The sequence below is a fragment of the Melospiza melodia genome, chromosome 1 (genome assembly GCF_035770615.1).
Source record: "Melospiza melodia melodia isolate bMelMel2 chromosome 1, bMelMel2.pri, whole genome shotgun sequence".
NCBI lineage: Eukaryota > Metazoa > Chordata > Aves > Passeriformes > Passerellidae > Melospiza > Melospiza melodia.
Genome location: NC_086194.1, coordinates 118,137,916 through 118,156,050, shown reverse-complemented (window position 1 = coordinate 118,156,050; position 18,135 = coordinate 118,137,916). Strand labels below are relative to the sequence as shown.

Genomic DNA, 18,135 nt, shown 5'->3' with positions numbered 1-18,135 from the left:
GTGAGTGCTGTAGCCCAGGGAGATCTGAGAAATGTGCATTGCAAAAAATCAAGAGAAGAGAGAGTGAAAGCACATCATTTATAAAACAGCTTGACTGAGCAAGTAAGTCTGATTACCTGCACCGTGCCACTATTGTCACGACGGCTCCGCAGGGAGCACATTCATTTGTCATTTCCACCGTACCGTATCTCAAGACATACAAGTATTACATCGAATGCATTCCTCAGCAGTTGGCTCACAGCCTGCTTTCTGGCACATCTCAAATCCATAGATAAATGCTCAGGAGCAGCACGCTGCTCTTCATCACCCTATTTCTAACCTCTTGTAAAGCATCTGCACGCAGGCTTTATTTCACTGGCTTCAGGTTTTCCCAGGTTACTCGCCGTTACAGATATCTGCGTCTGAAATAGGTGAGAGTGCTCCTTGTGGGACTCCAGGGCCGGCGGGACCCTGCCAGAGCCAGGGTACTGCCAGAGGGGCAGGAGCCGGAGCGAGTCAGGGCGGCGTAGGCAGAGGGAGAGGGGGAGGCGGAGCGGGGTAGGGTAGCGTAGCCAGGGCGGGACAAGGTGTAGGACGAGCGGTTCAAGGAGCTGTAGGGAGGGCGTGAAAGGGTGCCGTAGGTGGCACGGGTCGAGGAGTAGCCCAAGCGCCCCTCGGGGCTCCACAACGATCGGGAGGTGGGAGCCCACGTGGAGCCAAAGCGAGAGGTGCTCTCATAGGAAGGGCCCCACTGAGAGCCACACAAGGAGCGAGAGCCAGAGGTGCCCACAAGCTGAGAGAGGGAGCGAGAGGTGGCGGCACAGAGCGAGCGGGCTGTGGGACCTGCCAGGGGCCGCGGCGATGGGGAGCACGGCAGGCAGGCCGCAGCCGAGGAGTCCAAGGGCTGAGCGGCCGGCGAGCTGGCGGGGCGGGCCCCCACGGCCACCAGCGAGGCGGAGCTGGGCGAGCACAGGGAGTGGGCGGCGGGGGGCCCGACGGGGCGGGGGGCCGGAGAGCACAGCGAGTGCGAGGCCGGGGGTCCCACGGGACGCTGGGGCGCCGGGGAGCACAGCGGGCGGGATGCGGAGGCAGTGCCCGCCTGCAGCACTGTCGGGGTGCTGCTGCGGTCAGCAGCGCGGGGCACCGGGGAGGCCACCGGGGAGCACAGGCCGTGCGCTACGGCGGCATTCAGGGGCTGGGAGGACAGCGTGGCCCCTGGGCCGCACTGAGGCTGGGTGCTGGGAGAGGGTGTGGAGCTGCAAACGACGTGTGAGATGGAGGCGCCGGGCACTGAAAGGGGAGTTGCAGACTGGATGGGGTTGCCAATGGTGTGGATTACTGGAGAGCACATGGAGTAGGATGGCGGAGCAGTCATAGGGACTGCTTGGGTTGCCCCATTGGGACTGGGGCCACCCATGAAGTGGGTCAGCAGCGCACTCACCGCATTATTCGCGGGGACAGAAACAGAATAGGACATCGGCCCCCCTCCACCTCCAGCGGGGTGTGTGGGAGCAGGACCTGTCTCAAACACTACGTGAGGCATAGTGGTGCAAACAGGGTTGGATGCTGGGGCTGGCATGGAGCTGTACATGGATGGAGCCATTGGAGCACACGTAGCAGGAGGCACAGTCTCGCATATGACACGGAAGCCAGGATCGCATCCCATCTCAAAACCGGGATTGATGCTTGGATTGAAGCCTTGGTTGCAGATGGTGTTGCATAAGGGATGGCCTGCAGGGAGGTACACAAAGTCATACACAGGCTGTCCCCCTGCACTGCAGTTTGGGTTGCACACTGGGATACATATATATTCACACATGGAGTTGAAGGCAGGGTCTGCCACAGGGACAGCCGTTCCGGCTCCCCCAGAGCCGTTCATGGGGACGGAGCCATTCTCACACACGGGGAGTGACCCGTTCTGGCCGATGGGCAGGACACCGTTCTGGCCTGCCGAGCAGCACACCTCAGCTTTGGCACATCCCTTGCAGTAGGCAAACTTGTGGCACCCGAGGTTGGCCAGGAGCCGGTGGCAGCCAAGCCTGTAAGGTGTAAACTCCACGATGGTCCGTGCCTGTTGGTTGGATGCCAGCGTTCCCAAACTGGAGCAAGACAAAAAAAATAATTAGGACCCTAATCCTCAGCTCTCAGAGACCTAAGCACTACAAGATGAGCACACAAATAAATTTGATTTGCTATGCCATACTTTAGAAACAAACTGTTATGACAATTTTGTTATTCTTGTCTTTTTCCAAAAAAACCCATATTCTCTGTTGTGAAAAGCGTGGGAAAGCTTTTGTCCCAAGAGAAGATTTGGAAGACTCCCATAGTCACTTCTGTAATGGGAATTGGAAAACCATTTGTGGTACTGACTTGAATTCTTAAAAAATGCAGCATCCTTCTGCCTTAAAGGTGTATTTATTGCTTACCATTTCCAGCAGTTCAACAGGGCAGCTTTGTGGAATCCAGTTCATTACTATTCAGTGAGAACAGTTCTTAACTTCTTGCCCTCAAAACTAGTCATACTTTTGTCTGTTCTCCTTGTCATGAAGAGAAGCAATGCATATTAATGAACAGCTACTTTTACTAGAATGTTACAGCATCTCGAAAGCTTCCAGTTTCCTGTGATTAACGTGTTATGAGCTTAGAATGCATATTGCTATTTCTCACTGTCGTTCTCTAATTGTTCCTATATGTGGTTAGTGCCAGTTCATGAATATTTAGAGGAATTTTATTATAAATTCAATAAGATTGTAAGGGATGGGGGACCTAGCTAGTACTTCTTGTAAAGAGAAGTGTGCAGACAGATATTTGGTGCACCCACTTAAATTAAATCTTGAGAAAAATTAAGCAGCAGCATTCCTTGCCAGCTTTAAATGATCAGTTTCAAGAGGAGTGAGGCTTTTAATGGAGTCCTGTTCATGTGCTAAACATCAAAAATATCAGAACTATTTTCTCTCTCAAAACCTGTTCTGAACTTGCACACTTTAGTCAAACCCCAATATTGTCCCCATTTCAAGAACTGATGAACTTACTCAATGGTCATTGGCTCTTTGAATAAACCACAGCCTTCTAATGTCATTACACAATTCTTCATATCCTCCTGGAGAGGATTACAGAAGGAGATCTCTGCTGTACATGGTACTTTCAGTCTGGGTTGGCTCAGTAGCTAGTTAAAAAAGAAATAAACACATTTTATGATTTTTAATCCTTACAAAATTGACAATGAGGTAAATAAATGGAAGGGGGAAAATTAGAGTATTATTAATATGCATTTCTTTTTTACATGCTTCTATGATCTCTATACATTACTAAGTCAATTGTTTTACTTTAAAAATCACACCAATCTCACTATATTTAAAAAAGGCAATAATATAGAAGAAAAATGTAAAATATTTCAAGATTATTTGCATTGTACTTAGGAAGTGGCCAATAAGAGTCCCCAGGTCTGTTCCTTAGATCCCGAATTCCATAATTAAAGTTACTTACCTTTACAATAACAGGTGGTCTGTTGACCACAATATCCCTGCTCACCATCAGAATTTCTCCACACTCAGGGTCTGAGACAGCAACCACTTTCATAATGTTGTGATCACAGAGATAAGGTCCATATTGATTATATGATATACACAGTGGAATTTTTTTCACTGTAAAACAAATTTTTTTTCTTTTATTTTTCTGTATTTTTTATTGATATTTCCACTTTCCTTCCTCCTAAAGTTTAACTCATGCTGACAATGGCTTAATTAAGTATTAAGTTATCATGGCATCTTTGAAAATGGACAGAATTTTTTCCTAACTTAGGGTGATACATTGCTATCTTCAGCAATCAGTTTCGCAGTTTTCAATTCATCTATTAGTGAATTTGCAAGATTAGTTGATGATAATAATGATGATAATTATTAAGCAAAATTTGGAATCTTTCCTCCCAGTGCAATTCTTAAGACAATAATTCAAATATAGGCAAATTAAAGCCTCATAAAATAGAATTTTAATCTCAGTATGAAATTTTGTCTTATAATGGTGTGGTTTAATGAAAGAGATCTTGTTTCTTCCAGAAAAAAGACATTAACTGTGAAAACAGGTGTTTATGTTCTGCTACACATCTTCACTTCCCAGCATATGGTATGCCTAGGTGCTCTAAGCAAGTGTTTTGCACTGGCTGATATCTTCTGGCCAAAGAAAACATTGCTTTTCTGATAGACAGCTGCAGCTTTATCTTTGTATAGAGTCCAGAATTGAAATTTCAATGAAACAATTTTTTAAACTATCATAAGTATCTCTAAACCTTGAGAAATTAAGGAAAGACTACAATTTACTTGTCACTATACATGTAGTATTGACATGGTGTTGATTTTTGAGTGATCACCCTAAAGGGAATTCAGCTGTAAATATTTACCACTGCACATCTCATTTCCCACCACTATTAGGAAGTCTCCACAGATCCTAAAAACCAACTAGCTCTGAAAAACAGCAAAGTGTTAGGCAATTTCACCCTCTTACCTTCCCTTGGACCCAATGTGACATTCACACAGTCTTTCCAAAACTGATCCATTGGGACACCACTGTAGGTTATAATTTGCGCGCACAAATTGAACTTCAGGGTTTTGTTCTCATTACGCAAATTTTCAAGCAGCCAGTTCAGCTGGACATCTTCACCATACATTGGGCAGTTGGCCATCTTTAACCTCATGTTAATTCCAGAGTCACTCAGAAATGGATTTTTCAGAGATGATAGCTCTCTGTCTATATGACAGTTGGAAGCGTTGCAGTACCCTGGGTGAATCCTTCTGTAAGCCCGGTAATAGGCTTCTTTGTTTTTCACAGAACCTGTTGAAGAAGATATATGATAATGAATCTGCTGGAGGCACAAGAACCCTATTATTATTCTACCCAAATAATAAAGATAATTAAATTTATTGCTTCTTCTTCCTGAAACCCAAAGTAGCAGGTTGTTGTAGAACGAATGCACCAGATAATGAAATATGAGATACAGCAGACTGAACGCACGGAAAATGAACACCTCAGGGAAAAAAAAAGAAAAAATTATAAACCTTATTTTACTTTTAAGTAGTTAAATATAAAAAATAGTCATGTAAATCTCAAAATGTATAGTTAGTACAAAACTGAAAATATAACTCTAAAAGGATAAGGGTGAATATGAGATGCTACCATTCTCTGAAAAGACAAAATATGCCATTAAAACAAAGAAACTGTCAATTGTTTTCCAACCAACCAACCAACCAACCAACCAACCAACCAACCAACCAACCAACCAACCAACCAACCGAAAATAAACAAAAATCCCCACAGAGCTTGCAAATCTACAATCAGCTGTGATCTACTGTTCATTCCTTTATGCAGTCTTGCTAGTTGATCTCCTCCTGTCTACTGGAATATGAAAATCAGTAACCCCAAAGTAAGAGCAGCAGAATATGCTAATAATACAGGAATTTAGTAAGTAGGCATATTTTCTGACAGACTCAGTACAAGAAGCAACCAGTAAGGTGTTAATCCTAGGTTTAGAAGAATTTGTGGGTTTTTTTAAATTATCTCGAGTCTGCTAATATTTTAAACTACTTTCAAGGTGAGACCAAAACATATACATATAAACAGTGTTATTTAAAGGGCTGGAATGCACATCCTGTTAAGAACAGGTAAAAAACTTTGGCTTTTTCTAGTTTGGAGAAAAGCAGGCTGAGCAGCAACCTCATTGTTCTTCCTAGCTTCCTGAGAAGAGGAAGTGGAAGGGGAGGTGCTGAGCTCTTTCCTGGTGTCCAGTGACAGGAAGCATGGGAATGGTTCAAAGCTGTGCCCGGGAAGGTTTAGTCTAGACATTAGGAACAATTTCTTTATTGTGAGGCTGGTCAAACAGTAGAACTAACTTCCTAAGGAGGTGGTTGATGGGCCATGGTTGTCAGTGCCTTAAAAAGAGATATTTAATAGTATGTTTCAACTTTCATTTAGTCCTGACATGTGGCCAGGACGAGATGGTCATTGTAGGTCCTTCCAGCTGAAATTGTCCTGTCCTGTACTGTCCTGTCCTATCCTATCCTATCCTATCCTATCCTATCCTATCCTATCCTATCCTATCCTATCCTATCCTATCCTATCCTATCCTATCCTATCCTATCCTATCCTATCCTATCCTATCCTATCCTATCCTATCCTATCCTATCCATTAGTATGTGCTTTGTTTGAATCATCTAAATATATTTCGAAGTTTTAAAATCAAGACCTTTGAAGAGAAAAGCATCTGCCTTTCTCAAAAATGAAAAGACAATTTCAGATTGTTCTGCACATTTAAACACAGGAGAGATTACTTTGATACTTTTATATGATTAGCCTGTATAATTTCCTCTAACCCATTCAATATGTTTTCGTCATACCTAGCTCATACTTGTAAGCTCCAGTGATATCTTCAAATTGCTCACTGCCAACACTCTTGGTGATTAGGCGTTGTCCACATGGCCACGTGTCACAGAAAAGTTTTGTTCTTTTGGCATTGTTTTGGGAAAGCCAGCCAACATAATTTGAATTTACTCGAGAAAACATGTGATGACCATCATAATCCAAGTCCAGTTCCCCTTCCCTGATGCTCCGAACCCATGTAGGACCACTGCAAGCTGAACCTAAACCAGAGAACAAAAATGTTATAATACATTGAAACCTGAATAGCAGGGAAACTCAGCAACATAATCTGAGTAAAATTATTCCAACTGTAGTAAAATTACCTCTGCCTGTTTCCAGAGGCGTTGGATCCAGACACTGCCAGTCACCACAGCACTGATTTATATCTCTGCGAGCCATCCAAGATTCATTCCAGCAGTGGTATCGCCTGTAGAATGAAGGAATATTCAGTTAAAGATGTCTCTTGGATTACCAAATTTAACACCTATGACAGAGGAAAACCATGTCAGCGATAATTTTTTGATCAACTGAAGATTTTGTATCTCTAAACACTGTTAATGACATTTATGACGGGAGTGGTTTTGTTCACTTTATATCTCTCAGGCTGGAAATTTGTTCCAGAACCCCACAGACCTGATTGCAAAACATGTTTCTTTTATTAGATAACATGACAACACAGTTCTTTAGATTAAGTTTAACAGGCGTTGAAAGGTTTATAAGAATTAAACAGTCCATTACAAGGAGCATCAGGAGGACAGCACAGGTATCAACCAAGTGATTGTGATTGGAGATAAAAGCCCAAATTAGGGATAAATTTTCCCTAGCATTTAATGATCTACTGTACACTTTTATGGCTTCTAAGCTTGATGGCCTTATTTTTTTCAGCTGAGAGTGATAAGCAGGCAGCATGGATTCTCACAAGAGGTTCTGCATTTTTCTTTTTTGAAAATCTACACTGAGTAGACTACCTCTTTAGTAATGTCGTGGTTTTGAAATGCATTATTAGGAAACTGAAGAGCATTACCCAGATAAAGAAAGAGATACACCAAAGAGAGACATGATATGCTGAATTTATATCGGTTTTCCTATAATGTAATTTTTAAAAGGAAAAAAGAGCTTTATATTTTTCTTATTTACCATAGTTTGTCTTTGCCACACAGGTTTTTACCAGTAGAGTCAAAAATCTCATTGATACCAAGGGGATTTTCAATTGAGCAAGGAAAACAGAAGCTTGTGACGACACGGCTTGGAATTCCCAAACATCTCATCACTGTAAGAAAAAATATGAATAAATCATTACAAATCACAATTAGTCAGTCAAATTCTTCACTTATTTATAAATTATTATCTTATATTCTAATTTGCAGTTATAGAAACACAATGGATAGGAAGCAATATTTGGGGTCCAGTATCTTCAAAATTCTTTTTAGTTCTTGAAAAGTAGTTTGAAATAAAGCCTAGCAGAAAGGAATGTTTTTTTACTCTTCCATCTTAAAATAAAAACCAAAAACATCCACAAAAACAGATGGTTTAAGTTCAGAAATCATTAACCTGATTCTGCATTGATAAAACAATTTTTTTTAAATAAATAGTGTGGTACACATAGATTCACCTACAGGACTTCAATTTAACTTTCTTCATTCAATGTAGAAGCAGGTTCAGTAGATAAATAGTATGAAGCTGGAACTGAGATCATCTGTCTGTAGAGTTTAGTGCACTATTATCTAAACTTTTGCTTTAAAAGGAAAATATAGCCAAATACTCTTGTGTTTTGGGGCAGACATTACTATAGATCTTCCTGTTCTTAACTTAATGTTTTTTCTTATCCTTCAAACATCACCCAAAGCATAAATTTTGGCTCTGCAATGGGGTTGTGGAGGTTGTGTTGGTTCTTTCCAACCCCAATTACTCTATGATTCAACAATGCTGCACTTGCTCTGTGTTTTAATAAAAGTTTCAGTATTGATAACTGCATAATATAAAGGTCACAGAGAAGGTAGAACTACTTTTCTTGTTCTTCAACCTGTATAGGAAAGCAATAGGTTGATAATAAACACTTTATCAGGAGCATGAGAAAAATATTTCATTTCTTTTCTAGTAAAATTCTTACAAGTGAAATTATTCAAGTAGTTTTTAGGGTCAGAAGTTTTTGATCCTTCTTTTCTTTCTTCTTTTCTCTATAAACTAGGTAAAGGCAAACTGAACTATCATACCTGTGCACATGACTGAAGCAAGAGATCCACAGTACCCATATCTGACCGGCCTGCATCTACCACTGTACCACTGCTGTAGAATAGGGACACTTCCATTCCAGGAAAATGGCTTTGTTCCTTTCAGGTAATCACTGTTTTCTGGAATCTTCATGATACTGTTAGTGGTATGGCTGCTTATCTAGAAAGAGAAAAGAAAAACAACATTTTCAAATGGCCGACCATGTCTTTACATTCTAAGCATGTCTCAAAATCATCAGAGATTAGCATTAAAAGTTTAATTTTCCTGTGAATCTGAGCACAGGAAGGATTTCCCCTGCTCGCCTGCTGCGTTATATTACTGTGCAGTCTGTCCTTCTACAATATAATGAAGTGTGACCTATTCAGAGGTCTCACACGCCCACAGATCTTACCATGTGATTCACCACCATGCTGACATGCACGGGGTCATTGCGCCAGCAGTGGTCACGATCAGAGCCGTGATGGTAACTCGCACCCATATCTAAGATCTTCAAACAGATATCCAGAATCCCATCTTCAAACTGAGGAAAAAAAACGATAAATAGGCTTCATGGTATGCTGATGTTGCTAAAGTAACTTTCTTATCAATAATCCAGTCTTTTTCAATTATATGAGTTGCTTTTCATCTCTCCTGCCTTTGTTTTTTCTTTTCTTTTTTTTTTTTTATTTTGTTAAATCAAGCACAGCTCCTAGTGGTCTGCATGGTATTGCCTATCTGCCTGAAGGAAAACCAAAGGCAAAAACATGTAATTTTTACTTATGTTTAACCAATGGAATAATTTTCCTTCTGAAGCACAGTGTTTGTTCCACCTGTTCCCAGAACATTGTGCAATTTCCCTCATCTTACTTTGTTAAAAAGATAAAACTTTGTTCCAGTTATTTGGGCTACAGTGAAATTTTCAGACATTTTGGTTCATGTATGCATAGTCTGAACTGATCCTAAAAGCCTTTGCACTACAAATAGGGCATGCATTTCTGAAAAAATACAAACAACACTACATTTATCAGTATATGGATGTCATCTATTTCTGAACAAGTATTAAAAATATACCTGTCCAAAGTGCCATGGTCGAGAGGTTATGTGCTTGTGAACTCCTTCATACAGTATGCCATGTTCATTCAGAACATATTCTTCTCTATGGGCCTGATTGTCCAAATATACAGGATCATCTGGAAAAGATGAAGAGCTTTCATTCAGACAAAATGTACCTTTTTGGTACTTCTGTGTTTCTGCATCACTGGATCCCTCTCTCCTTTACTACCAGTTTTTGATGTATACTTTTATGTTGAAGGTTGTGGGCTCTTTAAGCACTCACAGAAAACTCATTCCTACTTACAGCTAGATAATATCTTTATTAAATCTCTCCCTGCTGTAAAACACATTAATGGAGGAGTTTGCAATTTATCTTCACACTAAGCTGTTCTACAAGTCAAACACTCAGCAACATAGAGTTGTGTATCTGATTTAGATCAAATCAGCACAGACAATGTGAATGTTTGTCATGTAATGATTTTGGCGAGGTCCTACAGACTCCAGAATTGCTTGCTACCTGAGCCAGATCTAAAGAATTTAATTTGTATTTGTACTGTATTATTTTATGATGACAACACAGTATTCACAGAATTACAAAATGGTTGAAGTTGGAAGGGGCCTCTGGAGGTGATCTGGTCCAACCTCCAGCCAGTTTCCCAGGCCATATCCAGATGGCTTTTGAATATCTCCAAGGATGCAGACTCCTTAAACTCTCTGGGCAGCCTGTGCTAGTGCTCAGTCACTCTCACAGCAAAAATGCGTTTCCTGACAAACAGAGGAAACTTCCCAGTGCTTTCTGTCCTGTCAAGACACTGTAGTAGTTGTGGGGAAAAAAAATTATACCTCACCCCTACTACCACTAAAAAAAAAATTGAAACAATGGCTTGAGACAGTCTTGAAATTGGAGGAAAAAGATTAAAAAGAACAGAATTAAATCTCTCCTTGATTCTCATTGTTTCTGTTACTATATCCTTTACGCACCAGGTAAATAATAAATATCTTCTACAGTTTTACTCATCACTAGTTTTTTTTCTTAAAACAATCTGATTGTCATTAGAGTTCTTACCTGCACACCAAGGGTTAAAAAGGACATAAAAATCTCCAAGACACCGCTGGTATGTGTGACCACAAGATGTGATTTGCATATTGAGAATATAACGGCCAATGCAGACATTGGAAGGAGGAAACACGCTGATACTGATGCATTTTGGCTGATGAACTTTGTAGGAAGCACTCCAGCAGGTTTGATCCAGACATCTGCCCATTGGGAAGGTGCATTTTGTCTCATTTGATTCACAGGGTCTGAGGCCTTTTCAGGAAAATAAAAACCACTTCCATCAGACTACTAAACAAAGTACATGTAAAAGGCTGGTAATTTGCTTAGGCATCATTTGCAAGGCGAAGCTCCCAAGGGTGGATTTCTTTTTCACTTGTCACTTCTCTAGCAGAGTGAGAAAACTTTACATATTAGAAGAACTACCTGATTTAGGGGAAGGTAGTCTCTTCCCATAGAACATGAGTATGTTATGGGAATATGAAGACTATGAAAGAAGTCTTCTGAAGTTTATGGGAAATATTATTAATCAACAAAGGACTAGGAAAGTCTGCAGAGTGCTTGGGAGTGACTACCTGTCTCCACGGTGAAAGCAGCCTGGTCCACGCAGTCATCCCATTCTCGATTTTGGAAGCGAGCGTATAAGCTAAAGGCTTGCCCTCTCCTTATTATCTGTCTGTCAGTTCCGAAGAAATGGGTATTATGTATTTGACAGTTGGAAGGACAGTTCAAGTCGACTTCTCCCAGCTCAATAACTGCAGGACAGAGAAAGGAGCACAAAGAAAAGCCCCATATAATTAAGTTCCAGCTTCGACTGTGGTTAAGATTAAGTGACAGAGGAGACAACGATGAAAGAGAGATAACTCTTTCAAAATACATTCAAGACTTTGTTCAGAATTCAGTGAGACTTAAATTGAGACATACATCCATAATAAAAGTTCCTTTACAAGTTCACTACTTTCCTAGCTTGCAGATGGAAACTTGTCTAACTCTTTGATTTTTGTAGCTGTGCTACAAGTTTCACTTCTTTTACATAGTGCCTGATTGTATTATAAATACCTGATGCTGAAGGCCAATATTAGTATCTCTATGTGAAAAACTGACTTTGCATTGTAAGTCTCTCCACACATTATAAAATTCTGTCTACAGTTTTGCACATGCTATCATTTGAGATGTTTGAGTTTTTTTATAAAAGAAATTAAAAAAATAAATAGAATAAATAAAAAAATTGATAACATGTATGTATTTGAAAGCTTAAGTGGCACTCCAAATTATTTATGAAAAAAAAGATATGTATAAATATCTATCCAAGACTTAAAATAATGTTAAATATGCATGCAGATGTCTCAGTCTGCACTCCCAAAGTCATAAAAAAGTTTGCAGATATCATTGAGGAACTTAATGGAAAAGGAAATATTCACAAATTGTGACATTTTAAAATGCTGACGATCTATCCCAGGTGCTGTGATTAGCTTGACAGAAATCTTGGCCGATTCCCCCTTAGGCATTCTGCTTGCATATCAGTCATTTCATAGGAGTAATTATGACACTGGAGCCAGAAGGATGGGTGGCAACATTCATCTTTACTTATTTGCATACAACTTTTTATTTTCCAAAGTTCTTCGTTCTAATTGAAGATGATGGGAGCCACAGATTCTCAGCAGTTTTGGAAATTGGCTTTACTGATGTACAAAGTCTTGTATTTTATTATAATATTAAAGTGTTAAGTTTGGTCCTGCTTGGCCTACAGAAAAATCTAACAGTGCGACTTCTCTAACTACATGGGTACCTATAGAATTAATATTTAAGGGAAAATACTGTTTCCTATCCAAAACCAAGGGTGTATCCACTCAAGGGGAGACACATAGCTAAGCCCTTAGGATCAGGACATTTTTAACACAAATCAGTGGAGTTTCCCAGGATCACATCCTGAATTAAATAATAATTTAAATTAACTGGGGAGAAGGTGGGAACGGGTGGAATAGGCAAAAAAAAAAGCAGTTTTTTCTAATTTGTTTTCCTTCAATAAAAATAATCTTGTTTCTCATCTAACTGTTTAAACTTAGTCATGCATTGGTCATTCAGATCTTCAGCAGAGATCAGCAACAAATGCAGAGCTGCGTACTACCCATGATAAAAATTTGCACACGATCAACAATAACCAAAAAATACAGGAGTGCATTGCATCATTATTGCTCATGAATACAACATATCGCTGACAAGAATGAGCAACAGAACTGAACTGAACTGAAAATCTCATATCTTAATGAGAGTTGTCAACCATAACAAAAAGTATCCTGGTCACACCGAAAGTGCTTATAGCACACATGGCAAATTCCTGCGGTCAAGAACACTGAAAGAACCTGATCCTTGCCTGGCCTCTGGAGGTGTTTATAAACCAAGACAACTGCTCTTCATCCACTCAGTAATCCAGCAGAACTGGAACATCAGGGAGCTGAGGTATTACATTTCCCAGGGTGTTCTCTAAAGTCAGCCCACAGTTTGCTTATCAGATTTAAGTATCGCAACTGGATCATAAACGAGCTAATGATTACTTTCTTAAGCAAAGACAGCTCAGAAAAATTATGAAAGGCAATTCAGTTTCACATTTCTTATTGGTTTTCTGCCTCTGGTCTGGGAGAAACCTGACTATCCATACCAGTCACAGGGTTTTCTCTATCAATTCATATTTTCCCTTCATTCAAGACAGAATATGTCAGGCATTCACTGGAAAATAATTGCTTCTAGCATGAGAATACTGAAAGCTAGTACTCTGTACTAATGCTAGCAATAAAGTTTATTCTTTTCCATGCTATTTCCTATTGTCAGAATTGACTGTTGTTTCACTAAATCTTTTCCATAGCTTTATCCTTCATAGTAGTTTTTTTAAAAGTAGTTTTTTTCCCTTTCTCTCTAGTTCCACAAAGAACATCCAAACATGCAAGTAATCCCTACACAAAAATATGTGCAATTTTTTAGGCCTGTACACATGATCATTTAATTATTTCTGTTTTCAGTCCTGGTTTAAGGGACATTAAAGTTTCAAGACACTTACCTTCCATTTTTTCTTCTTCTACATGTACTGGTGTCTGAAGCACAGTACTGGTGGATATACCAGCTCCTCAGCAAGGCGCACTGCAAGGTCTGGCTGATCTCCTCTGCCAACCAACCTAATTTCCTCTCAGTAACACTTATATTCAGAACTAAGAGGCCGTCACACGTGTTGCATCAACAAAATACCAGTTTTAAAAGAGGCCCCACCCATGTGTCTACTGATGCTCATAAATGATTCATTTTAACTTCCAGCATTATTAGGGAGAGTCCTGCGGCTGAAGGGAGGGAAGAGATCTTGGTAACCTCACCTATAGCACAGTGCTCTCAGTGTCCCACAGCTTGCCCTGTCTCAAAAATACTTTAAAGCCAGGATGAATCTAAACACATTTCAGGGTAAGCCATTATTTGTAGCCATCCAAAGTTGCCATAAATACCAGCACCTACTGTTCCCTTCTGGCTAGTCATCTTCAGAGACCTATGGAAAACAATAAGGAATATTAGACTAAAGCTGAATTTACACTCTCAGAATATGATAAGCAGTGGACATTTTTAGCATAATGTAAGCAGAAAGCCCAGTTTTCAGACAGACTGCACAGCACTCCCTCCAAGGGGAGGTCGGAACAAAAACAATCAGCTACAAACTTTTCCAACTAAATTGTAAAATATGCAGAGTGCATTGAAGTTGATGATAAAATTTAACCTGAAAATTACATAAGTTGTTTATACTATGTATGTATTTATTTCCTAGCACACAGTTTTGCATCTTCTTAGCTTAATCCACCTCCCTTCCCTGAAATTTTGAAAACCATTTTGAACAATATCTGTGAACAAAAACCATGTTAATGCTTTAACACAAAATTTGTGCTGTTTTATTTAGGTTCCAGGCATATGTAATAAAATAAAACAAAACAACCACAGCAGTGTTCTCTTTGTACTCTCAGTGATGAGTAGTTTAGCCTGCAAATAGGAGACATGGACTGAAATTTCTTCTGGCAAAACCAGAACAAACATGTGCTACTAGTTTCCTCCTATCCTTCTTATGCTTCTATGCCAAGCTTTACTCCATAAGCTATCTTTTGAATCCCTCAAAGTTATTCTTTGGATTGAAAAACCTAACGCTAAAAAAAAAAAAAAACAACAAAACTCCAAGAAAAACTAAACACAAAAATCATTCATTGATATGGAAAGATTCAGACACAATGACTGAAGTTCAATGATTTGCATAACTGCCTGGATTCTAGACAGTCCTTTAAGAAATTGTGAAATGAAAAAGCTTAACAAACAGTGAAATAACTTAGTAAGCATAACTTAACAGCTCAGGTATTGTGAAATAACTTCAGAGAAATTAAAGCAAAGAAAAAAAATCAGCGCATGAACAGTGAGTTTGGAAGAGAGCAGTTAAAAAAGTTTGTATGACTGATGCATATGAAAGTGAATGTAATTTTCAATGTGTTCATATTTTGAAAATTATAAATGTTTGGCTTGTCAGTAGACAGACATAAAAAGTCTGAATCCTAAGAAGTTCATTCACGTCTCATATATCAGAAAGATTTTCTTAGTATTTGCCATTTGAGTATTGAAATTCAACTCACTGAAAAAAGAAAAATTAAAACTACCACTTTTTCATAAGAAATAATTTAGCAGCCATACATACATAACCAACTTTCAATCAGCCTACAAAATCGGAATGGTAGTGGTCAAGCCAGCCACCAGAGACTTGCCTCCAAGCAGATGCACATACTTGCATCCAGATAATAGAACAGAAAAGTGCCAAAGCTGTTCACAGATTCCAAGAATATATTAAAATCCCCTCAAATACATTTAGTCCAGTCTTCTGAGTGAAATATCTCAGTAAATGAAAGCCTGTGACAAATAAAAGAAAACAAATAGCAAGCATCAGTAAGTGGCTGCACCTGTGGGTTCAAAGAGACTTAATTAAGCATTTAAAATAATAAAGACCTGAATCAGGAGAAGAACACTTTCTGTATGGATATGAGTCACTGGCTTTAGTAAGTATGCTTGCTTAGATCCTTGAAGCTGCTTTGGTGCCTATCTGTCTCTGCAGGATCATTATATAGATGCCCAGCCCCACAGCAAAGCCTCCCAGAGACCCAAGTTCCTGCCTATCGGTGTCTGCAGAGCCATCCAATTGCTGCTGCCAGCTCACAGCTAACAGACTGGTTGGTCCTCTCACTCAGGCCCAAGCCTCATGCACCTGAAGTAAGAATCTTTAACAAGGCAGAAAATCATAGCATTCTGGCTCTCTTGATGCACTCTGTTCTTACTCCTTTTGCCTACTAAGCCCTGCATCATGTTCCTTGCATTCATACAGTAAGGGCCACCAGTCATCCATACAGTAAGGGCCACCACACAGTAAAAGAGCCATGGGAAACTGAGCACGAACAGGAAACACAGCTGTGGTTCAAAGAAAGGCTTTGTCTCTCAGTTTATGGCGCCTCTGATGTGTCCAGACTGCTGACTTTCAAGGCAAGCTGCTGACATCTGTCCAAAGTGTCTCCTCCTGGACAGAAACAGTTCCCCTCCCTGCCTGACAGTGAGGTTGCCAAGCTGAGGCTGATGAGCCCTTGGTTCCAGCTCAGGGTGCTTTCTCCTCTGCCTCCATCTTTTTCCTTCACACTTTACTCATCATTCACACAAGCTGTCCTCGAGGTTACTACAGTATCTTGCACATCCAATATTCTCTGACATGTACAAATCAGATGAATGCCTGATGCAAGGCTGAAAATTCTGCAAGATAGCATAATTAGGAAGATATTCCAAAATTTAAGCTATTTAGGTTATTACGTTTCTTTAACGACCTTGACATTGGCCTTACAACAGTAAGGCTAAACTTCAGTTTTGCAGTGGCTTGGTGTTCTTAAATATTCCTTATGTTGCAATAGACTGACACGTGATGAGCATTTACAAAGTCAAGTGGTGGGACTGCTAAGGGTCCAAAACCCCCATAGCTTTCAATTACCCATTAAGCCACCAGGAAAGGGTGAGGATTGAACAACAGGGCACTGCAATCACAGGAAGAACATCTGTGAATGGCACTGATGCAGTTCCACTGCATCACTAATATATTTGGGAACAGTAGAGAGGTTGCAGTAATCAAGCATCCAAGCAAGGAATCCTTTCAGGAAAAAGGTACACAAAATGACTGCTCAACAGGGGAAAAAGGAAGGAATCAGAAATTATGTGAACTGAGATTAAAGTGTTTTGGTGAAAGTGTCATCTACTGGAAAGCTGGGGTTATTGCAGTTGTTAAAAAATATTTTTCAACTTATGCTTGTTTCAACAACCAGCTCTAAAGTTCCTTTTTTGTACTTGGTAATATAACTGTATTCCTTTGATCACTGGACCTGGAGTTGATCTTATAGCAATGTCTGACGGTGTAAAAAGATAGTGTCAAGATAGTGTATTTGAAATCATTAAGTGGCATCACCCTCTGCTCCTGAGAGTTCAGGAATATTCATGTCTAACAAGGAAGGGGGATAGAAAAGAAAAAATCAGATGCCACAGGTTAACTCTAAAATAAGCACGTGTTAGGAATCCACATTTGACCTTCTGAAGTTTCATATTACAAGGGCTACAGCCTGGCAAACTAATAGAACTCTGTCACAGAACACACCCAGAGTTTCTTAAAATTCATAAATTAATTTGTAGTGAAGTTGCCTTTCATTAAAGAGCCTGAAAGCACTGGCAGGTACTCTGTTAAGTGTAAGCAAGCATTACAACATCATATTTACAAATGAATTAGGACAAAGAAATGCTTCAAATGAAATCTTAAACAAGAAGTCTGTGTGTTTTAAGAAGTATATGGCAGCCTTGTCTTTCTAGAAGCTGGAGGAAATTAATAGCATTAAATAATTATAGGTGGTTTCTGACACAACCAAACCACCACTTCTCATACAAAGAAACCTAAAACTCCTTCAAGGGAGCTCCCATCCCATCCAAGCTGGACCATTACTTGGAGTTCTGGTGGAGCTACTTGCTCTCTTGTCTCAGCCTCTTTACTGGGTTTGCATTTACTGTGTAAGCCACTATTTTGCTCCATGCAGTAGGATGTTTTTTCAATATCTCTGGTGCAGATGAGGAGCACACATACACCTACAATGTTGCAGTATATGCAGAATTCAGAAAGGTCAGTTACAGGACATGTACCTCATGACAGCAGGCAACATCATTTGTGCTTAAGGCATATTGTCAACATATTTAGAATAGAACCTAGGTAAAATGCTAATCCATGTACCTTAAGTAACAACAGTGACCAGGTTAACTGAATAGAATATAACCATAAACATTACATAAGTTTCAATTAGTAGGTTATAATAAAATGAAAAATTTTATTTGTTTACCAAAAAAAACACCCA

The 18,135-nt window shown here is 39.8% G+C and overlaps 1 protein-coding gene across 1 annotated transcript; it reads right to left on the bottom strand.

Moving 5' to 3' along the window:
* Positions 1 to 385: 385 nt before the first annotated feature.
* On the bottom strand, positions 386 to 14,779 carry LOC134414614 (protein-glutamine gamma-glutamyltransferase 5-like). The gene is made up of 13 exons (XM_063149478.1): positions 13,761 to 14,779; positions 11,281 to 11,460; positions 10,718 to 10,960; positions 9,670 to 9,788; positions 9,011 to 9,139; positions 8,601 to 8,778; positions 7,525 to 7,657; positions 6,711 to 6,814; positions 6,366 to 6,608; positions 4,480 to 4,806; positions 3,466 to 3,623; positions 3,012 to 3,145; positions 386 to 2,078 (listed from the first exon to the last, which is right to left on the bottom strand). The coding sequence occupies exons 1-13, from the start codon at positions 13,765 to 13,767 to the stop codon at positions 386 to 388; spliced, it is 3,648 nt and encodes a 1,215-aa protein (XP_063005548.1). The 5' UTR covers positions 13,768 to 14,779.
* Positions 14,780 to 18,135: the final 3,356 nt, after the last annotated feature.